The sequence below is a fragment of the Glycine soja genome, chromosome 5 (assembly GCF_004193775.1).
Source record: "Glycine soja cultivar W05 chromosome 5, ASM419377v2, whole genome shotgun sequence".
Taxonomy (NCBI): Eukaryota; Viridiplantae; Streptophyta; class Magnoliopsida; order Fabales; family Fabaceae; genus Glycine; species Glycine soja.
This window is the reverse complement of record NC_041006.1, coordinates 27,375,084-27,399,818: the sequence shown is the minus strand read 5'-3', so window position 1 is coordinate 27,399,818 and position 24,735 is coordinate 27,375,084. Positions and strand designations below refer to the sequence as shown.

General features: G+C 35.3%; 1 protein-coding gene across 8 annotated transcripts; it reads left to right on the top strand.

The window, feature by feature from the left end:
• Positions 1-3,462: 3,462 nt before the first annotated feature.
• LOC114412426 (F-box protein SKIP2-like) lies at positions 3,463-12,206 on the top strand. 8 transcript variants are annotated; one of them, XM_028376328.1, is made up of 9 exons: positions 3,463-5,227; positions 5,774-6,002; positions 6,421-6,528; positions 6,708-6,773; positions 7,159-7,221; positions 7,905-7,999; positions 8,084-8,220; positions 9,825-9,888; positions 11,804-12,206. In XM_028376328.1, the coding sequence occupies exon 1, from the start codon at positions 3,538-3,540 to the stop codon at positions 5,215-5,217; it is 1,680 nt and encodes a 559-aa protein (XP_028232129.1). In that variant the 5' UTR covers positions 3,463-3,537; the 3' UTR covers positions 5,218-5,227; positions 5,774-6,002; positions 6,421-6,528; positions 6,708-6,773; positions 7,159-7,221; positions 7,905-7,999; positions 8,084-8,220; positions 9,825-9,888; positions 11,804-12,206. The 8 variants fall into 8 exon arrangements, with proteins under 8 accessions (XP_028232129.1, XP_028232127.1, XP_028232130.1 ...); XM_028376326.1 differs by having other exon boundaries at positions 3,463-5,236; XM_028376325.1 differs by having other exon boundaries at positions 3,464-5,685; positions 11,804-12,165.
• The last annotated feature ends 12,529 nt before the right edge of the window (positions 12,207-24,735 follow it).

The window sequence follows — 24,735 nt, the reverse complement described above, 5'->3', positions numbered from 1 at the left end:
ATTGTTGTTCTCCTCTAATTAAATTGTTAGATATGAATTTAGGTACAAGAAGCTGCAGATTGCTTGGGTGCTGACTGTGTGCCTCGATATGTTGAGATGAAGCACATGGAAGTTGGCTTATAGGGATATCAATCATATTGGTCATAACTTAGTTAAAGGAAGTACATGGAAGTTGGCTTATATGAAGCACATGGAAGTTGGCTTATATGGAAGCACATGGAAGTTAGCTTATAGGGATATCAATCATATTAGTCATAACTTAGTTAAAGGAATGAATTTGTATGTAATCACATAAAAGGCAATTACATATTCGCATTAAATCAAATAAAGTATTTAGCAAATAATTAGCATACATTCATGGCAATTTGTATGAAACAGTATATATTCATGACACTATTTATCAAATATTTAGCATACATTCAAAGGTATCAAATAATATTTGGCAATTTTTCAATTAAAATCAAACTGTGAGTTTTACGGATCAGGTGATCCGTAAAGTATGTTGAGTATTTTACAGATCAAGTGATCCGTAAACTACTCAACATACTTTACGGATTAAGTGATCCGTAAAGCTCCCAACGATTTCTGACAGCGGTTTCCGCCATCGTCGGCAACACTAGACCATAAAAAGCTAAGGTTCACGGTGCTTACCTCGACGGTGGACGCGCTAACCTCCTCAACGACCGTTGCTCTTCGCGGAAGCTTCCTCGCAGCACCACCGCAAGCTACCTCGGCAACCTCCTCAACGAAGAAGAAGAAGAGGCACAAAGAAGACGCGCAAGGAATGAAGAAGAAGACGCCCAAAGAATGAAGAAGAAGCAGGAAGAAGAAGAGGTGATCCGAAAGAAGAAGAAGCAGAAGCGCAAACACGGGGAGAGAGAGAAGTTTCATTTTTTTTTTAAATTAGTAAGGGACATTATGACCTTTTCACAACAATTGCTGGGTGCACCAGCAAAACTGTTAGGTGCACCTAGCAGCACTCTATAGCTAAGCAACTCCAAGCCCAACAATGGCCCCATCAATTATCATTTAAGGTAGTTGATAAACATACCTCCTTTAATTATTATATATACCCACTTCATAAATTTTATATTTTTTCCCAGAAATACCCCTCTCTTGGAAACGGATTTTCGGAAAGAAAATTAGGATTGCAAGTGAACTCTTCCTGAAGTTCCTGGGAAACTAATCAAGGTCAACCACCAGTGATTGGTGGTTTATAACCCTACAAAAGTGTTCCTTAATCGCGATGGAACCAGATTTGTTTTCATCGTTGTTTCCTCGAATGGTAAGTGATTCCAGATTGTTGTAGGTAGTAGTGAATGACTAACAAGTAACAAGTCCCACTTGCAATCTAATTTTTTTTTTCTTCCGGAAATTAATTTCCAGGAGACGGATATATTGAAAATAAAATTACAAAATTTGTTAAAGGAGTTCAAGCCTGGTCAAATGTTCCAATACACGATTAAATTTTTCAGTAGTATTTTCAACTTTCAATCAAGAGTAAAAAAATGACATTGTTTTTAATATTTTCCATGAATTCAAAGCTGAAGCTTGTACACATCTTAAGGCTCAAGGTCAAATATTATATACCCTTTCAAGATACAAACCATGAAAATGACGTATCAATGAGAAATAAAGCACAATTAAAAAGATGGATCAATTAAGAAACTGATTTAAAGTAAATAAAATAAAATTTAGTTCTTAAAAATTAAATTAATTTATATATATATATATATATATATATATATATATATATATATATATATATTTGTATAGATAACTTAACGTTTTTAAATTTCACTTCTTAAAATTTTAAATATTATTTTTAATTAATTATAATATTATTTTGATGATTTGCAACACTTTTTAATTTATGCTTTTTATATTATAATTAATGAGTTATATGTTTTAATTTTATCGTTTAAATAGTTTTTATTTAAAATATTTTAAAAAATTCAAAATTTATTAAAATTAAATTATTCATGTAATATATAAAATACCTACCAGTTAGAATGAGAGTTCATATTTCATTAATTATATAGTCTATTAAAAGTTTACAATATTTAAATAAAATATTTAATATCACAATTATGGTAATAATTAATAATGTAAAATAAGAGGCTTAAAAATTAAAAGCTATCTAACGCCGTGTTAGCTTCAATTAGACGCAAAGTATTGAAACATTTAAAAAAAATAAAAAGCTTAATTGGAACTTTTAATTACAGCGAACCTAATTGAAGAATTTAAATAACAAGGGAGTAAATTAATAATTAAACCCTTAAATTTCATTAATTCTTATATGGGTAGCTCATTTTATGTTATATTAGTTTAACAAATACAAATTAAAGTGAAATAATTAATCTTAAATTATTACAACTTAATCAAATATCTTAAGTTCAAATTTTAAATATGTAAATGTATTAAATATTTAAGAAAAAACTTTATTTTTGATAATAATTTTATCCAATTTAAAAAGAATTACAAATCAAATCAATCGATCTAGAAAACTGAAAATTAAAGGGATCAAAAATTAAAAAAAAATTAAATTTTTTATTAGGTTATATCAAATTTTATTTTAAAATTGATTTAATCTATCTAAATTAAACTTTTATATATATATATATATATATATATATATATATATATATATATTCATAAATTTCGTCAACTTTTATTTCTTACATATTTATACATATAACATATTCTTGTTCATGAAAAGCATATTTAATCAAAAATATTTTTAGTAACTATTTTAGTTAACATGCATAAATATATACATATAGTGGTATATAAATAAAAATTAATATTTTAAATTATTTTTATTATATATCTTATCTTTTATTTAGTATTTTCTAAAAAATAAAAAATAAAATAAAAAATTAGTTTTATCCAAATCACTTTAAATTAGATCGGATCAAATTAAATTAATTTTAAATCAATATGATTGAATGAAACTTTAACAAAATCTTTTCTAAAAAAATAATTTAACAAAATCAAAATAATTGAAGACTCCTAATCTTAGTCCGTAAATAATAATGATACAAAAACTAAAATGAATAAAAAAAGAATTTAAATTTTTTTCTCTTTGTCTTTTCAAAGTATCTGAAATCAAAATGAGAACATCCTCATAAAAGTAAAGCACACCAGGGACCAAGTCCAAGTCAAATTTTCCACTTTCATTGTCACCCCCATCAACCCCATGTTAAAGTCGTAGCAATGTGGTTCTTGGAACAAGCCACGATAATTGTTATTGTGAAGACAAGAGATTCGAACGCCGAACGAAGTGGTCCCCACCAAAAGTAGTCCCACTCCAAATCCAAACCAAAACAACATCTAACTAACCTACATTCTCAATCAAACGGGTCCCAATTGAACGCCCAACATCACACGCAAACAATCATATTAGACTACGGTGCACCAAACCACACGGTAATAACCCAGTCCTCCATCCTGCGGAGACGACACGCGCTGCACCCTTTGACGGGTGAAAACATTGAAAAAACCTATCTAGTATATGATGTCTCTCTCCAATGTCTCATGCGCGATAAACACGTACTAGTACATAGCATACCTCACCAAAACCCAGCGTTTCACATTATCTTCTTTTTTATTTCTCCAATGGGACAAGCACCGTCCACGCCGGTTTCTTCGACGGACCTGAGTCACCGGGATATTTTCACCACCGACGAATCCATCGGCCGCGACTACACCGCCGACATCCCCGACGAGTGCCTCGCCGGAATCTTCCAGTTTCTAAGCTCCGTCGACCGGAAAACCTGCTCCGCCGTGTGTCGGCGGTGGCTGCGCGTGGACGGCGAGAACCGCCAGCGCCTCTCCCTGAACGCGAAGGCGAGCCTGGTTGACTTCGTTCCGTCGCTCTTCTCGCGGTTTGACTCGGTCACGAAGCTCGCCCTGCGGTGCGACCGCAAGTCCACGAGCGTAAACGACGACGCTTTGGTCCTGATCTCGCTGCGGTGCAGGAATCTGGTGCGGCTGAAGCTGCGCGGGTGCAGGGAAGTCACCGAGCACGGAATGGCCGACGTGGCGAAGAACTGCACGAATCTGAAGAAGCTCTCGTGCGGTTCGTGCGCGTTCGGCGCAAAGGGCGTTTACGCTTTCGTTAACAACTCCATCGTTCTTGAAGAGGTTTCTATCAAGAGGCTTCGAGGGGTTGAAAAAGATAATAACGATGGCGTTGACGGCGCCGAATCGCTTCCTCTTTCCGTTACTTCCTCTTCGTTGAGATCGATTTGCCTCAAGGAGCTCGTTAACGGCCACTGTTTCGCGCCGTTAATAGTTAATTCGAAGAAGCTTGAAACGCTGAAGCTGATTCGGTGTTTGGGGGATTGGGATGTGACTCTGGAAAGTGTTGGAAAGTTGAATTCAGGGTTGGTTGAGATTCATTTAGAGAAGGTTCAGGTTAGCGATGTGGGACTTTTGGGGGTTTCTAAGTGTTTGAAGTTGGAGTCTTTGCACCTTGTGAAAACACCCGAGTGTTCCGACGTGGGACTTTGCGAAGTTGCGGAGAGGTGTAAGATGCTGAAGAAGCTTCACATTGATGGGTGGAGGACCAACAGGATTGGGGATTGTGGCTTGATGTCTGTTGCCAAACACTGTCCTAACTTGCAGGAGCTTGTGCTGATTGCTATGTATCCCACGTCTTTGAGTTTGGCTGCGATTGTTTCTGGTTGCCAGGGTTTGGAGAGGTTTGCACTTTGTGGGATTTGTACGGTTGGTGATGCAGAGATAGAGAGCATTGTGGCAAAGTGTGGGGCACTGAGGAAGCTGTGCATTAAGGGGTGCCCCGTGTCGAATGCTGGGATTGCGGCTTTGGCTTCAGGGTGTCCCAATTTGGTTAAGCTCAAGGTGAGGAAGTGCAGAAGGGTTAATGGTGAAGTTGTGGAGTGGCTGCGTGAGAGGAGGAGTTCTCTGGTGTTTAGTATTGATTACAGTACTGAAGTTGAGGCTTTGGATGGAAGTGGTAGTGATGTTGGCGCTCAGGAAAGTAGCATGGCGTCTCCTCCAATCGACACAACACAAGTGTCCATGGTTGATGATCCTCCTTCAAGCAGTAATAATAGCAGCAGCAACAACAACAACAACAGATTGTCTATGTTCAGGAACAAGTTTGGATTTTTGGCTGGTAGGAATTTGGTGCCATGTGCCTTCAGAAAGTGGGCCAACATTGATGACATCTCAAGTACCAGCTTTCAATGATATTTATTTTGTAAGAATGGTAATGCATTATTGCCATTTTTCCAATGTTTGTTGGATGTGTTCTCGTTTGTTCAGTTACATTACATGTTCCTTGAAATGTTGGTCACTGAATTATGTTTTCCTACTGGGGTTACTTATGGCGGTTGTTATTATGTTAACCATGTCACTACAAGAAAAATGACACATGCCTACGGAAATTTTTGCCTACATACATAAATTACTGTAGGTAAAAGTAACAAGTTCCTTAATGGAAATTGAATTTTTGGATTTTGTTGATGAATGTGTTCAGTCTTGCCATAAAATTCTAAGCTGTAAATAAGGGCCCAATGATGGCTATTCAACTCCAACACATCCCTTCATCTGAGTTTAAACACGGAGATTGATGGGCTCAAAAGTTTTGATTACTTGTTCCTATAATAATGATTGTTCAGCCCCAACACATGTCCTCGTGTTTCTTTGATGACTATGGTGATCTCAGCATACATTTCTTAAATATTGTACTGCTTTTGAGTCTCTGACTTTCAGTTTTGCATTTATATATTTAATTCACCTACAGGGTGACAAGTTTAGGGAAGCTGAAGAATTGTTTGACAACCTACTGAATGATGAAAATTCAGCTTTGAAACCAGACCCGAAGATGTTTAATATGATGATTTATATACATAAGAAGGCTGGAAGTTATGAAAAGGCCCGTAAGACATTTGCACTGATGGCTGAACTGGGAATTCAACAAACTACAGTAACCTATAATAGCCTGATGTCATTTGAAACAAATTACATATGAGGTTATTGCATATGAGGTTATATATATATAGGAGATTTAAAAGTGGCATTTTAGTTCAGCTTGTTTTTTTTCTATTAGTGACATGTATAGTTTGATTGATAAAGATGTATGCTTTGATGACCTTTACTTGCATTGTTAGTCCTTCTAGTTACATATTTGTGTTGACTTTTATATCCATAATAAAAGGTCCTTTTCAATTATGAATTTTGCGTAATAAACACTGTTTTAAATTTTTTCATCATATTCTTTGTCTTGATTTGTCTTTGCATTTAATGTTGTTGGCTTGAGGGAAGAAATAACTAATAGTGTGCAATAAATAATTTTTTGATGTGGCTATTTCATATTTGTATGTAGGGTGTGCAGTTTATTTCATTAAATGTTTAGATTAAGTTTGATAACAATGCCATCTTTTTATGCAGGGTCTAGTCACAACTGAGAGGAACAGTCTAGACCCAGCTGCAGCTCCGTTTGCTAAAAATCCAAGAGACATAGAAGGGCTTACTGAGGGTGCTAGTATAATTGAAGTGGTAAATGTTATAGGATTCATCAAGGAAAATTCGTTTGGCTCAATGATCTACTTTATGACATTGAAAAGAATTACTTTGATATAAAAAGACTACACCCTCTTTACTTTATTGAAGCTAATTTTAAAGATTATGCACACTTTTATAGCCATCCTTTAATTCTTAAACCAATTTTTCTTTAGGTTAAGAAGATTAGGTCACATGTGCTCCTTGGTTTGTCTGGCGTTGGTGGTATTTTTAATGAGGAGGTAATTACCTTCTACTATATTAATTCTATCATGTCATATCCCTCAATAATTATATTAAATAAATAAATGTAATAGACATCTTTGATTGCTTTGGTACTGTATGAGCTTTTTCTGTAATTGAATTTCTTAATTTTAATGGTTGAGATTCGACTCAGGTGCTTGTCTAGAAAATATGTGCACTAGTTGGTAGTCACATGCACTTGCCATAGGTTTTCAAGTAGTACTATTTATCTTCAGTGCATTTCTTCAAGTTATATGATGAAAATTATATCACTAATTTCATTTGATTTAAATTGCATCTTCCTTTTCAATTTTCCTAATTCTGGTTAGATGTCACTAGATGTTTGTTTTCAAATAAATTACTAACATATACTAATCATTACAGCCTTGCTTCATACATGGCTGAGGAAGATATCTTGATAGGAATTTTGTATCCATCCCTTGATAGGTAATATTCCGTTTTCTCTTGATATCTTTTGCTTTTCATTTTCTCTTGGCTTTGCTTTTTCCTGTTGCCTTTAATAATGACCCAAACAAATGAAATTGCAAAATTTAATGAACTTAAAACTGTGATTCTGTGAATGTTATTACCGTGAAAGGTGTTCTCACTCATTTCCTAAATTTAATGAACTTAAAGCTGCAGTTTTTACATTTGAAAGGAATGACCTTTCTTAACTTTTATTTTACTTTACATTTCTTTTCCTCCCATTATATAGTCTAGGATAGCTGTGGGGTTAACTTGATAGTATTTTATTCTGAAACATTGTTATTAGCAGTAACTAATTGTTGGGCTTTTTAACAGAAAAATGTTAGTAGTAACTATTTGTTATTTGTTGATAGAAAAAGGTTTTTTCTCTTTCTCTATCTGCATTTGATTCCATTTATTTCCACTTCCAAATCTCATGCTTCTAAAAATTCCTACCTTTCTAAAAATTAATAAATTAAATAAACAAAACAGAAAAATAATATTATAAAACTAACGATATCCTTAATTAAGGTTGAGTTTTGTGGAAGCACCTACAATGAGGAAGCAGAAAAATACTCTGTTATATCATTACCAGCAAAGTTGATTGGGTTTAACATATATTGGAATGAATGAGTAGCCCATAGTATTCATGTTCATGTTTGCAGCCGTACAAAAAAAATTTGGATCTCCTCTATGCAATGCTAGACACGGAGGATCATTGTTGTTAATCCAAAAGTGTTTAAATATGAAAGTCCTTGGGGTAAGTTCCAGAACTTTGCTCATCAAGATTTTCATATTTGTTTGTCAACCTCTATTCTATAAATGCATTTCAACTATCATGTAGGTTGACTTGTTGAAGCATGGTATCTCAGACCCATCCTTGATGACTTCTTAATCACAGAGCTCTAGTTCTGGGCTTGAGAAAGATAAGCTTCTTGAACATGAGGAATACATGGCTACTCCTGTGTTTGTACACACCAAGTAAGAAACATCATTCTGCCTCAACATCATTCTGAACTGTTTGGCTTTTGTATTTAATTAATTAAGCAAAGGAGGATTCTTGGAAAGACAAGCCCAGCCAAATAATTGATATAATGCACGTGATACATTGTCAGCCTGTAGCTTTATTCGGTCCTTTTCATTCCTTAGGCCTTGCAATAAAAAAATTCTTCCATTTACATTCCCAAAGCATTAATTAACCATTATGGTGAAATAAATATAAATAATTAAAATCCATGTACAAATTATAATTATAATTAATATATATAGGAGGATGCTAACATAGGTTCACATAAAAAAATAGAAGGTATAAGTTAATAGTCTACCTTCATACTTGACCAAAATAACCATTTCTGGAATGTTACTTCCAGATTTCTCCTTCCTTTTAGGAAATAGTAAATCCATATATTATTACACCATTCAGCCTAGACGTTTCTTTCGCTTCAACATTCAGGCTTGTGCTGTGTGCCTGCTTCCACCAATATTTATACAATAAGCTTAGGTCTTAAAGAATAATATTTATACAATATTTGATACTCACTAGGTACTCCTCCATCTTTGGGCTTAGACCACTAATCCAATTAGAGAAGGGCTATTGCTTTCAACAGTTTTCTTTCTTATTCACACCTCAATTTTTAATTTCAAATCATTATATATATTATTTTTAATAAGCAACAAGTGATTATATTGGTTTCATATTTCTAGGAATTAAATTTTGAAAGTATATAAAATTTTCATCCGATGAAATGTTTCAATTTTTTAGATTTTAAATTCCAAAAAACTAAAAAAATACATATTTTCATTGTGAATAATAGTTGCTGTAGAAACTGATATATAATTAAAATTATTGGATAAATAAAATTGGAGAATAAATACTACATAAGAAGAGTCAAACAGTGTATAAATAAATAAAAAAATGGTACAAATGGTGGATATAACTTAAGTAAAATACAAAATTCACATAGTGGATAAAAAATATTAATTTATAAAACTTATTATGAGGACCTAAACATATTTTATATAAATTTTTTTATCATCCTTTTCTGATTTTTTTTTCCATTAAAAAAAGGCTTTATTTGCACTACATTCACAAAATTAATTTTAACTTATCCCATAAGTTAAAATTAATTTTGCTTCAGTGTCCATGCTTCTTTTTATTGAACACTTAATGGCACATCCTTTGAACTGATAAACAGGTAGTTCCCCTTGTGTCAAAAACTCCCATGCTCTGGGCCTTTATTAGTTGGGATTTGGATCACTACAAATGTTCTCCTTGTTTCATTGAAACTTTCCTTTTTTCCTTCTTTGACTTTTCACTACAGGATCTTTATGTTCTCTTATGTTGGATTTTCCTTTTAATGTTCTTGGTCAATGACCATTTTTTTCTGCTGTATTTCTGCCTTCAATTGAATTATACTTCTGGTGCTGTGCATGTTTGGGTGAGAGCAATGCTAAGAATGGTTATCTCCAATGGGCTTACTTGTTGTATTTATTGCAATGCATACATGTCAATAAGATTTATATATGATAATTTGGATAATATCTTTATCTTACAGTGAGCTTTTTGTTCTGCCATATTTGAACAGGCTCGTGAGGCTGCTATGGCAGTTCAAGGAAAGATGGTAGATTCTCAGTGTAAGAAGAGCAAAGGTTGGTAGACTCCTTGGCTTGTTTATGGGCAGTGCTCTTTTTTCAATAAAACTCGAAACATTTCGACAGATTTTGTGTATGCACTTGACATGGTCGCTGGTGTGGTAAACTTGTGTTATTATTATTTTTATCTACAATATAGTTTCTAAGTTCTTGGAATTAAATTACAATAAAAAGACCAACAGTATTTGATACACCTTTACCAATTATGTTGTATCACTATAATTTGTTTAGTGTACCAGAAATCCACTTATTGTTATGTTCATATCACGAGGGGCTTCTCAGTCTTGATTTACTTGATTCTAGTTCAAATTAGGGTCATTGTCTTAATAGCATGTCTTCTCTATTAAACATAGGAGCAGGCTGGGACATGATTGAACTTTTCTTTTTGGTTTGAATTCGGTATTTCTTTGGAAAGCCTTCAATTAAGCTGTTTTTAATCTATTTTGATTTGACATATGAAATTGATCTACTTAATGTAAGTTTTGATAGGTAATTAGCTCCTGATAGAAAATCTGCCAAGGCAGAGTTGAATGAACTAAGAAGAGTTGCACCTTCCAGAAAGTATGCAATCCACTATTTTCTTTCTACTTTTCTTGTTCCTTGGTTTATATGTTTCATTTTTGTCCGTAGGCATACGTACAAGTAAATGGTTTATATCTATAGTCTTTTAATGCATAGTAGGCATAAGTTAATGACTTTTACCTACAGTTGGAGGTTGTAGGTACAAGTTAATATTTTTACCTACAGTTAGAGGTTGTAGATATAAATTAATGACTTTTACCTAAGCACATTGTGAATTGTAGGTGAAAGTAAATTAGTAGGTAAAACCTATACTGACATACGATAATCCGTCACTGCACGTCCCCTCAAAGTCGACGACCACAATGTCCATAGGACAAAGTTTTTATTACATTTATCTATGCATTTTTAACATCTAGTGATGATTTTTGTCCATAAGCATGCCATTGTTCTTGTAGTGTGTGTAGCCAGCCATTAGTCTGTTACCTTCATTAACTGGTCTTAATCAGTTTGTTATAATGGTTGATACCACATTTTTGGTTATGATTACATATCTCACGGAAAATAGAATAAAATAAAATGGAGTAGAAGTTACTTTGTTATCTAATGATTCTAAATCTTCCTACTTCATCCTCCTATTCCTCTTATTTCCATGGGTAGTAAATATTAAATGTGTTTTATATTTTTAAGGTATTAAGTAGTAGAAAAAAATTGTAAGATGTAGTACAAGGATGTAGCATTACTCCTTTCCTATTAGTTGGAAAATTTTAAGATTAAATGGAAAAAATAATGTGGTTCGTACTCCCTAATGAAAGAAGTAAAGAGGATATAATATTGGATGAAATAATGCATGTATATCATGTTCCGTCCTAACCCATGTTAAACAATCTAAATAATGAAACTTGCTATTATTCAATTCCATTCCTTTCCATGAATATAAACAGTCTTGATTTTCTATTACGGGAGGAAATTGCACAGTGGACGGAGTGGAGGACCATTTTGATTGTCAAACGTCGTGTTTTTATAAGTTTCTGCCTTGTTAGACTTTTCTAATTCTAGATTTCTAGTCCTTGTCATTGTGCTGTGTTATAATAAGATAAGTATACCCTCGAATTCAAGCGCGTATACAGCTGTTTATGCAAATCTTTCAAAGACCATGCTTAGACTAGAAGGGATCTAACTTCGAAGGTGACGATGCCTTAAAATGTTTATTAGCTTAAAAGTAAATCCGACAATGATGACTAGGATCTTTAGTTAGCGGTGGTTAAGATTCCTTTTTTGCTCTATAAATCATCTATATTCTAATTCTTGTGGGGATTGCTATGGCGGTTGTGATTATCTTGACGACATGTACCCAACTACCTTGTTTTAACAGACTACCTTGTTTTAACAGGTCCTATTCAATTTGTCAATTCAATGGTCGATACAAGTTTTTAGTTATGTGTTTTGCGTGGAACTTGCAAAGTGGACGGTGTGGCCTTCATTGTCAATGCAGCATTTTTTATTTTATTTTTGTACAATCTTTGGCTCATAAGACTTTTCTCTAATTCCAGTCCCTGTCACTGTGCTCTCAATCATGGTAGTGTGAACATACAAGCTGTAGAGCGTATGTAGCATATGTTATCGAGGGAATTTTCTTTCTTCTTGTAATATGTGCATTACTTGAATTTAGATGTTGTGAAATCTTTTATAAATCACTTTGTATTTTGAGTTTACTTAAGAACTAGTAAGAGGTACATGGACATCACTCAAGCATACAAGATTAGTGTGTAGTCACATATCTCACACTATTTTTATTCATGATGGGTTTGTTTAGCAAAATCACCATCCTGTTATTGCAACAACATTTTTTTTTTACCGAAATAACTTCACGAGCTTCTTATGCTACCTGAAACTACAGCCTCTAAACCACATGTTGTCAACAAAGAAAAGCCATCTTCTCTAAACGGCAGTTAATTTCCAATGGCAGGGTAGTATAAGATGATAAATAATCTAGCCTACACAATAATCCTCCCATGCTTTTTGAGCAACTCCAACTTGCAGCAGCCTCACAAGAATCATCCCTTCAATCAGCCTTTGTAATGATGACAAAAATGAAGATACGTAGTGGAGTGTTGAATTTGCTGTAGAATTCAGAAACTAGAGACCCACAGAAGTAGTTGAGGTTGTTGGGTTGCATTTGCATAACCATTCTCTCACAAACATGACATGACTGTGCAAATTAAAATGTGTTTCTCGTTATTTTGGCTATTTTCTTAATTGTGTTCTTTTATTCGCATGATAAGGAGTGTGACATGCCTCTTGACTCTGCAATTAAATTGAGGAGCATTAAATTTGAGTTCTTTTGTGTTTCTATAAATTTGTTTGATGAAGTTTTAATTTGATCATACTAACCTTCACTGCTAGAAAAAAAATCTTTCAAAGATGATTCTTTAGTACATTTCAAACGGTTCTAAGATCGTCTTTGAAATTATCATCGTGAAAAGGAAACATTTCTTATGACGGTTTTTAAACCGTCTTATAATGTTGGTTCTTACATTGATTTTGTTATGTGCTATCTTTTAGTTAAAAAATAGGATTTGAAGACAATTTTTTTTAAAGAAAAAAAACGTCTTAGAAAGTATATATTTCGAGACGATTTTTAGGAGATCGTCTTAGAATGTATACTTTCTAAGATAGGTTTCTAGACATCAATGCTATTCTTTTAATGTTTATTTTGTTTTGCATAAATGCATAAATTATAATATACATCAATACAAACTTTTTATGATATTTATTCTAAAGATTAGAATAGACAATAGAACAAAATACTAAACCGCATATTTTGATTTATAAAAATGATATTGATGCTAATTAAAATAGGCTTAAAATGATCTATAATGCAAGAGATGCATAATTTAGTATGCTAGCTTCTATCCCAATAGTTGTAAGGAAATTGGTTCTTTGCAAGAGAAGGAAATTGCATCATATAATTGGTACAATCATGTAATTGAACAACATCAAGATCATTGTGACATCCTTCACACTCAGGAGTTTACGATGCCAAGCACCAGTCAAGTAGGCTTTCTCTCACATTGTAGTTCTCCACCAATAAAATAATCACTCCATATAAAATTCACAAGCACAACACATTATCATGCAAACCATGGAAAATAAGAACAACACATTTACTGATATTTTTTTTTATCATAAATAACAATGATAGAGATTGAGTAGAAGACAATGACTATTGTAAAGAAGTGCATTAAGGGATAAGATAGAGATCGTGTGTAAGACAAAGGATATTGTAGAGTGAGCAGTGCAAATGGCTATTGCAGAGAAGTGCATTAAGTGACAAAGAACAAGATGTGCATCTATACAAAAACAAGATGTTCTTGTTGTAACTTAATACTCTTAGATATCAATTATCAAATGCCAAAGATGTGCATCTATACAAAAACAAGATGTTCTTGTTGTTTTAATGGAAAACTAGAAACTAGAAACATGATGTTCATTTTTTTCTTTTAAGTGAAAATGTATTCAAATTTTGATTTTATGATAATTTTTTTGGAAAGTTGATGAGAGATATCCCTTCCCTTAACAAAATGAAATCAAAGTAAGTAACCTTGAAATCCACATATTCATGTTGATTAACAATATTTTGTTTTTGCCATAAATTTTTTTAAAAATCGACATATTCATGTTGATTATTGAAGTACCCTTGAAATCGGAGGTGACATTTGTTTTGGTCATCGTCAAAATGTATCATTTAATATTTCTAAACAAATAATTTTACTACTATATTGGTATGGTACCCATGCACCTGCACATGTCATTGCCGCGTTCTGACGCATTGATCGAGGCTGTACCCGAATCAAATAAACATTAAAATGCAGTAATTAGGAAGTGATCCTAGGTCATTTTCCAACGAGCAATGACTGACCAAATGTTCATAATATGCTTCGTTATAACAGTAACAATTGGGGGGGTGTTTGTTTTGTGAATTAAAGAACAAGCAGATTGTAATACGAAGTTAATAGTATTAAAAACGTGTTGTTTCCTCTGATTCAGAAGCCATTCTCTTATCCCAGGTTATGAGGATTTCACCCCTGGCAGTTAACCACTTAATCCAACCCTAATTTAATTTACTAAGCGAAAATCAATTTAAGGCTGTCAATATGTGATTAAGCAACACATACACCAATTAACCCCTTGTTCATTAAGCACGAACATAATTTAAGCACAATGGCAATTAATCGAACACGAAGTGTGCACAGATTAACAGAACGCATGTGGGTTAATAGGTGAAGGGAAAACCGATAGGAGAACAACATTAAAAATAGAACCTCAAAGAGAATTATGCTTCATCCTCTGGGGGAAACAACACTAGAAATTTAGCCTTCCATAAGTTCAACAAAAGCAGAAAACATAAATGAAACTAAAGGCAGAAAACATAAATGAAGCTAAAGGAAGAAAACGTAAATGAAGCTAAAGGCAGAAGAAGGAACAGAAACGAAATTGCAATTGAAAGCAGAAAATGGAAAATGCATTCACGTGAACAGTAATACAAAGCTCAGAACGTAAAACCCTAAAACTCCATGCACTAAGCTTAGGTATTCTCTACTGAATAATAGAATAGCCTCTACACGAATCTCAAGGCTGCTATTTATAAGGGTCACTCAAAGTCACTGGGCCCTATTACATTATTTTGGCCTCAAACGAAATAAAAATACTAAATAAAAACTGAACGCACTAAAATGAAATTAGACGAAATCTAATAAAATTGTCTTCTCTCTTCAAGTCCAATCTGGCTCAGCCCAATTGCTTATAATTTTCCTGAAATTGAATTAAAAACATCAAATTAGTCAAGTGGGCTCAATTGATAAAACTGAATAATAAATTTAACAATGAGAGTAAATCAGTAATTAAATTGGTGACAAAAAGGGTTTAGAAATAAGAGAAATAACAACACATCAAAATCCCCCACACTTAGCTTTTTGCACTCCTGGGCAAAATTAAAAATAAAGCAAAGAACAAATCCAGAGACATTAAAGAGAGATAAACAAACACCAAAGCAATTACATATTTCTCACTGAGTCTCAGGGAATGAAAGGAATAGGTAATATCCAATGTGTAATGAGTTAAAGAATCAAGACAGTCATGAAAATCATCCAAGCATCTCAAACATGGTCAGGTAGTCAATCAGCTAAAATATAAGTGATATAGCCTCACAAGATATTCACTCTATCTCTCAAGTGTCTAGGCTACTGTTTACTCTCAAAGCACCCATGAAAACAAACACCGCATAAACTTGGCAAAATTCTAAAATTGACAAACAAACTTGACAAACACATGCAATGAGGATCAAAAGGTCTTTAAAGGTTGTAATGGGGCCAAGGACAAGGTAGAGAGAAGTATGGGATAAGTAGCTAAAACCCTAAATGAAAAGAGGAGTGATGGGGAATAAGTGGAAATTAAGCAAAAGTAATAAACCCAAAACCTCTAATATCAACAAAATCAACCAAGGCTTCAAACCAAATCAAGTCCTTAGAACAAGACCTCATTTATTCAACTTCACTTTTTTTTTAAACAGTATGAATTTGCAGCAGTTGAAAGTATTGTGAATTTTTTAAGATTAAAGAAAGAACTAGGCAATATATATATACATCAAGTATGGCCAAAAATCATATCTTCCAATGAAACACACCCCCCCACACTTATTCCCAAAACAATTCCAAAGCTCCAAAATTCCTTAAGGGTACGGTGATATCATGGTTTTTCACTTAAGGCTTGTAGTGAGCTTCAAAACAAGGAAAGGGAAACAAGGCTCAAAAGGGCTATCAAAGGAATTAATTCAAGGTAGGCTCATTTGGCTAGAAGAAGCTTATAAGAATAAAATGCCTAAATCATCTCCCAACATGCATGTGAACCAAGAAGTATCAACAAGAATCAAGCCAAGGCTATTGTGCAAGTAATTAATGGGGCAAAGCACACCGAATAAAATAAACAATGATGAATTAAAATCTCACCGATGGTAAATTTATTACTTTCAATTCGACCTTTCATAACTAACTTGACATGTAGAGAAGGTAAGGATTTCAATTCACAAAATGCCAAGAAACTCCTATTTCGAAAACAATTACCCATTTCCTGTACATAACCCAAAATTCAAAGAGAAACATGCAATGTTGTACACAAAACATAAAACCAACATAACAAATTTAACCCAATTTAACCTAGAAAAACAAAACTCAAACAAAGAACAATCTCCCCCCACACTTTAACAACACATTGTCCTCAATGTAGCACAATTAAAAGATTAAAAGCAATTAAACCATCAAATAGAATCGAGCAAGTGTAATAAAAGCAAAGAAGGAGATAGGAAAAGAAGAACTCCCTAAGTCATGGTGGAGGAAAAGTAGGGTGGAGTAAGGAAGTCTCTTCCACCATTGCGTCCACTAAAGAAAGGTTTGTGAGGAATGGCTTAAGTCGGTGTCTATTGACCTTGAAGCTTTTGTTTGTGGAGTCGCTTTTGATCTCAACTGTACCATAAGGAAAAACATTAGTAACAACAAAAGGACCAATCCACTTAGACCTCAACTTACCACTCATGAGTCCAAGCCTAGAATTATACAATAACACTTTTTGCCTAACCATGAAGTCCTTCTTAATTATCATGCTATCATGGAACTTCTTGGTCTTTTCTTTGTAGAACTTGGCATTCTCATACGCTTCTAGGTGGATCTCATCTAACTCACTCAGTTGTAACTTTCTTTCCTCTCCAGCTTGATCCATAGAGAAGTTGTAGGTCTTCACTGCCCAATATGCTTTGTGCTCAATCTCCACTGGAAGATGACATGCCTTTCCAAAGACAACCCGATAAGGAGACATTCCTATGGGTGCTTTGTAGGCAGTCCTATGTGTCCAAAGAGCATCATCAAGCTTGGTACTTCAATCTTTCCTGCTTGGCTGCACAATTTTCTCTAAAATTCTCTTGATTTCCCTGTTAGAAATTTCTGACTGTCCATTGGTTTGGGGGTGGTATGGTGTGGATACCCTGTGTACAACCCCATACTTTTTAAGTAAGGCATGCATTGATTTGTTGCAAAAATGGGTTCCTTGATCACTAATGATTGCTTTAGGTACTCCAAACCTGCAAAACAGATTAGATATGACAAAATCTACAACAACCTTAGCATCATTAGTTCTAGTGGGCTTGGCTTCCACTCATTTTGAAACATAATCAACTGCAAGGAGAATATAAACATAACCAAAAGAGACAGAAAAAGGACCCATGAAATTTATGCCCCAGACATTAAACACTTCACAGAATAGCATGGGTTGCTGAGGCATTTGTTGTCGCCATGTAAGTGCACTTCCTGCTTTCTGACACTGCTCACAAGTGCTACAAGTCTTCCACGCATCTTTAAAGATGGTGGGCCAATAAAAGCCACAGTCAAGCACTTTGCGAGCTGTCCTTTGAACACCCAGATGACCTCCCGGTGCGGAAGAATGACAGAACTACAGGACTGAGTCAGTCTCATGATCTGGAATGCATCGTCTAATGACCTGATCACTGCACAATTTCCACAAGTAGGGGTCATCCCAAATAAAATGCTTAGCATCACTTTAGTTTAATCTTTTTGAGCCTTAGATGCTAAGGGAGGAAAAACAAAAGCAACTAAATAATTTACAATGTTAGCAAACCAGGGAGTAGAAAAAGAATCAGAAATACCATACAATATATACAAATGATCATCCGGGAAATCATCCCGAATGGGTGAGTCCTCATCAGACACACGTTCGATCCGACTCAAATGATCAACAACTAAATTTTGTGCTTCGCTCCTATCACGGATCTCCAAGTCAAACTCTTGGAGCCAGAGCATCCATCGGATCAACCTAGGCTTTGAATCAGCCTTCATCAACAAGTACTTTAGAGCTGCATGGTCAGTATAAACAATAATGCAAGTACCAAGAAAATAAGAATGAAATTTTTCAAGAGCAAAAACTATGGCTAGTAGCTCTTTCTCAGTAGTAGTATAATTCGCTTGGGCAACATCTAAAGTCCTAGAAGCATAATATATCACCCTAGGCAATTTATCAATTTTCTGAGCAAGGACAGCCCCCAACGCATAATTTGATGCATCACACATAAACTCAAAAGGGGTTGTCCAGTCGGGTGCCTGGATGATGGGGGTGGTAATTAGTGCTCTTTTGAGGCAATCAAAAGCCTCTTTGCATTTATCATTAAAGTCAAACTCCACCTCTTTTTGCAACAAGTTAGATAGTGGAAGGGCTACTTTGCTAAAATCTCTTATAAAGCGCCTGTAGAATCCTGCATGACCAAGAAAAGATCGCACCTCTCGCACGCAAGAAGGGTAAGGCAATTGTGAAATAACAAAATTTTTTGCAGGATCTACTTCAATTCCCTTATTGGAAATAATGTGGCCTAAAACTATACCTTGCTCAACCATAAAATGACATTTTTTCAAAATTTAGAACAAGGTTAGTTTCAATGCATCTATTCAAAACCTTTTCCAGACTATCCAGACAAACATCAAAAGAGGATCCATATACAGTGAAATCATCCATAAACACCTCTATGCAATTTTCTAAAAAATCACTGAAAATACTGATCATGCACCGTTGGAAGGTACCAGGGGCATTGCACAGGCCGAAAGGCATCCTCCTATAGGCAAAAGTGTCGAAGGGGCAGGTGAATGTGGTCTTTTCCTAATCCTCAGGAGCAATAGTGATTTGCATATAACCAGAAAAACCATCAAGGAAACAGTAGTGAGATTTACCTGTCAGGCGTTCAAGCATCTGGTCAATGAATGGCAGGGGAAAATGGTCCTTTTTGGTAACCTGGTTCAGTCTCGTATAGTCGATGCAGACTCTCCAACTGTTCTGCACCCGAGTAGGAATCAACTCCTCCTTCTCATTTTTTATCAGGGTGAGGCCGCTTTTCTTTGGGACTACCTGGACGGGACTCACCCATTGGCCGTCGGAGATAGGATAAATGATTCCAGCTTGCAAAAGCTTGGTTACCTCCTTCTTCATTACATCAAGAATCACCGGGTTGAGTCTTCTCTATGGCTGTCTTACTGGTTTAGCCCCATCCTTTAAATTTATCCGATGCATACATGTGGATGGGCTAATACCAGGAATGTCCGCCAAGGTCCAGCCTATAGCCTTCTTATGCTTCTTGAGAACTGATAACAGCTTCTCCTCTTGCTCATCAGCAAGGGAGACAAATATAATTACTGAAAAACTTTTGCTATCATCCAAGTAAGCGTATTTTAAATTTGATGGCAGAGGTTTCAATTCTGGTGTGGGTGGCTGGATAGTGGTAGAAAGAGATGGTTTCTCAGCCTATACCTCATAAAGAAAGTCAGAGGTATATGAACTTCCTGAAGCATGGTTAGTTCTATCTGACTCTAGAAAATCAATCTCAAGAGGTAAAACATCACCAGACATGTAATCAATATCAAATTCAGATTCACTCTCAGCATCAAATTTTGACATATGATCAAATGCAAATTCAGATTCAATGCATGAAGAGTGATAAGCATGCAGATTAGAATGAAGATCAGTCATGTATTCATCAACAATATGATCAATTATTTCAGAACGGAATACAAAAAGATCTTCAGATGGGTGTTTCATAGCATCGAGAATATTAAAATGAATAGTTATATCACCAAACTCCATAGATAGTGTGCCTGCATATACATCTATCTTAGTTCTAGCAGTTTTCATAAAAAGTCTACCTAGAATGATGGGAACTGATCCTTGAGAAAATCCCTCCTCCATATTCAAAATATAAAAAATCAACAGGGAAAATTAGTTCACCAACTCTAACTAAGATATCCTCTATGAAACCAGAAGGATAGACAACACTTCTATTAGCTAAATGAATCATCACATCAGTTGACTGCAAAGGACCAAGAGATAGAGAATTAAAAATAGACAGAGACATAACACTAACAGAAGCTCCTAAATCTAGCATGGCATTGTCAAACTTACTGTTCCCTATAATACAAGGTATGCAGAATGTACCTAGATCCTTACATTTTTCAGGGATTTGGGGAACAGATTTACCAATCAATGCGGAGACATTTTTGCCCATGCTAATTCTTTCACTTCCTTTAAGCTTCCGCTTATGAGTGCACAACTCTTTCAAGAATTTAGCATATCTTGGAATTTGCTTTATTGCATCCAGCAGATGTATGTTTACCTCTACTCTTCTAAATGATTCCAAGATCTCCTTCTCTGCCTCTTCCATTTTTTTGTTGGAAATTGCTCTTGGAGGGAATGGAAAAGGGATATGCTGCTTCTGTACGTCAGAATTACCAGTGGAAGATTCACCTGCATAGAAATTGTTAGGCAACTTACTTTTTAAATTTTTGTCATCCTCTTTTTCTGGAGTAGAGTGAAGTTGGGCAGGTTCATTTGTGGATGAGGAAGATGCTACTGGTTAAGGTCTTTGATATTGCTTTCCCGACCTCAATGTAATGACACTCACGTTTTTGGGATTTTGGATAGATTGAGAAGGTAATCTGTCATAATTCTGGGACTGTTGTTGATTTAACTATGTAGCCAATTGTCCCATCTGATTAGTTAAGCTCTGAATGGAGGCTCTGGTCTCTTGTTGAAACTGCATGTTTTGCATAGTCATTTGCCTCACAAGTTCTTCAAGGGAAGGTTGCGGAGGAGTCTCAACTGTTTGCTGTTTCTAGGGCTGTTGCTGTTGTTGTTGTTGTTGTTGTTGCTGGCTTAGTGGAGAAATGTATGGTTTGCTTGGGCCAGCAGTGATGCAATCCTACCCCGCAAGGGCATTGGATAGAAAACTTCAAGTAGATTGGGCCAGAGATGCAAGAGAAGGCCCTAGGGTTCTTATGAGCCTTAGGGTAGATTTCGGGCCCATGGGCTAAGTACGAGCCCACTTATCTTTGTAAATATTAGATTAAGGTTTTATTATTTTTGGGCCTTGTATTTAGGACTCCATAATGTAGGTAGGATACCCTAGAAATATAGAATTTTTCAGCCCTTGTATTTTAGGGCACCTAGACTAGTTTTTGTATTAGGGGTAGTTTTGTAATTTCACATGCATTAAGTGAATATTTGATGTGTGTTGGGAAATAAATTTAATTGAATTGGTAGAAGCCCAATCCAATTATATTTTATAGGGGGAGGTGAGCATTTGCTCACTACACCCCATTGCCACATCATATAGTCACACTTTGTGCATGTCCTTCATGCTTTACATGTCTCATGACACCTAAGCACACTTAGTGGAGAATCTTGGAATTGATCTTGGATTAGTGAGCTGAACCATAACTAAAATCCACTAATCATAATTAGTGAAATTTTGGCTCCACAAATTCAATTACAAATTCAAGTGAAATTTGAATTGAAATTCAAATTTTCCTCTAATTTTGTGTGACACTTAGACTATAAATAGAGGTCATGTGTGTGCATTTTTTTTAAATTTGATCATTTGAATATTAAACTTCAGATTTCAAAGCTCATTTAGAGCACAAAATTTCATGCTCTTCTTTCCCTCTCCCTTCATTCATCTCCTTCTTCCTCCAAGCTCTTATAAATGGCCTCTTATGGTGGTGAGCTTCTTCTAGACTCATCTTCTCCTTGAAGTGGCGTCTCCTCTCTCTCTTCCTTTCTCCATTCCACTGTCATTCATCTTCCAAGAAGTAAAGGAATCCATTGATGAAGAAGATCCTAGGCCTACAAGCTCCAATGGAGCTTACATCATGCAACATTCTGAAAATAAGGCTGTTGTTGTTGCTGCTGTTGTGAAGGACTCGACCATCTAAGGTTGGGATGATTCCTCCACCCGAGATTGTACCTATTGCTGGAGAGGTCATAATTGATCTGTTGTGGCTGATTTTGCTGCTGAGGTTGAGGAGGTCTATTGTAGATGTTTGCAGCATAAGCTTCAGGCTGTTCAATTGCTCCAGATTGCTACACAGAAGGGCAAATGTCTGTATGGTGGTTGGCAGAGGAGCATAAACCACAGAGTCTTGCGACAGGTACAGATTTCTGATTCAAGGCCAACTGGGTTACCAGGTTAACCAAGGCATCTAATTTACCCTCAAGCTTCTTAGTTTCAGCTGGTGAAGATGAATTCGTGGCTACTTCATGCACTCCTCTAATGACAATAGCATCATTTCTGGCACTAAACTGTTGGGAGTTGGAAGCCATCTTCTCAATTAAATTCCTGGCTTCAGCAGGGGTCATGTCTCCAAGGGATCCACCACCGGTAGCATCTATCATACTTCTCTCCATGTTACTGAGTCCTTCATAAAAATATTGGAGAAGAAACTGCTTAGAGATCTGGTGGTGAGGGCAGCTGGCGCATAGTTTTTTAAATCTCTCCCAGTATTCATATAGGCTCTCTCCACTGAGTTGCCTAATGCTTGAAATATCCTTTCTGATGGCCGTGGTTCTGGAAGCAGGGAAATTTTTTTCTAAGAATACTCTCTTGAGGTCATCCCAGCTCGTGATGGGCCTTGGAGCAAGGTAATATAGCCAGTCCTTTGCCACTTCCTCTAAAGAATGAGGAAAGGCCTTCAGAAAGATGTGATCTTCTTGGACATCTGGAGGTTTCATGGTGGAGCAGACAATATGGAATTCTTTCAGATGTTTATGAGGGTCTTTACCTGCAAGACCATGAAACTTGGGCAACAAGTGGATAAGTCCAGTTTTAAGAACATATGGGACATCCTCATCAAGGTATTGAATGCATAAGCTTTCATAAGTGAAATCAGGTGCAGCCATTTCCCTTAGAGTCCTCTCACGAGGTGGATGTTGAGCCATATTTTCAGAATGTTCAAAATCAGAATGCTCAAAATTATAATGCTCAAAATCAGGATGTTCAAAATCACCAACCACAGAATGCTCAAACTCACCAATAACAGAATGCTTAGGATGCTCAAAAGGTACAAAATGTCCAGGGTAATCAAGATGCACACTATGCCTAAATAATCTATGAAATGTCCTATCTATTTCAGGATCAAAGGGTTGTAAGTCACTTGGATTGCCTCTAGTCATGCACTATATGCAGCAGTTCATGTGTTTCTCAGATAGGGCAAAAGAGGTGGGTTAAAACTACAGCTATACTCAAACAATATCCAAATGAGCTGAAATTTTGTGAGCAAATCTGTAAAATCATGAAAAGATAGCACAAAAATTTTTAGACAAAAATTCAAAGTCTAACTATGGAAACTACCTAAGGAAAGTTTAGAAAAATAAAACAATAAAACTTCAAAAATAAAAAAAAACTAGTAAACATGCGATTATGGCTAGTTAGAGACCTCAACTAGCCTACGGCAGGCTGCCACGTGATGGGAAATTTTTTCCTACCCCAAATACATATATAATTATAGTCATTCTGATACCCAGAGCGAAAGTTATGGCCGTTTGAAGTTTTGCTAAACACAAGTTCTCAAATTTTTTTGAATCTCTCAAATCTAGCCACAACAAGTGTTCCTGGTATTTTTCACACAAAAAATGAGTCAAAAGAACCTACCACACCAAAATTCAGCCAAAAATAACAACCCTAACTATCAAAACAAAAATCACCAATTAAATTGTCAGCAGCAGTCACTAATTCAGTCACTAATGTAATGTTGTGTGAACAGTAACACAAAATCAGTCTCTAATTCCGTCACTAAGCATTATTCTCAGCAAAACATAAAACTGAAATAGGGGAAGCGCTAAACAAGGGATACTACTAAATTGCAAAATAGAACATCAAATAAAATAGAACAACACACTAACACAACACGGACATACTAAACAAAATAATTAAACGTAAAACAACTAAACATAAAACACGAATCACTAGCTATTATGAACTTTTGGACCACAAATCCCCGACAACGGTGCCAAATTTGATCGAGGCCGTATCCGAATCAAATAAACATTAAAATGCAGTAACTAGGAAGTGATCCTAGGTCGTTTCCCAACGAGCAATGACTGACCAAATGTTCATAATATGCTTTGTTATAACAATAACAATTGGGGGATGCTTGTTTTGTGAATTAAAGAACAAGCAGATTGTAATACAAAGTTAATAGTATTAAAAATGTGTTGTTTCCTCTTATTTAGAAGCCATTCTCTTATCCTAGGTTATGAGGATTTCACCCCTGGCAGTTAACCACTTAATCCCAACCCTAATTTAATTTACTAAGCGAAAATCAATTTAGGGCTATAAATATGTGATTAAGCAACACATACACCAATTAACCCCTTGTTCATTAAGCACAAATGTAATTTAAGCATAGTGGCAATTAATCGAACACGAAGCGTGCACAAATTAAT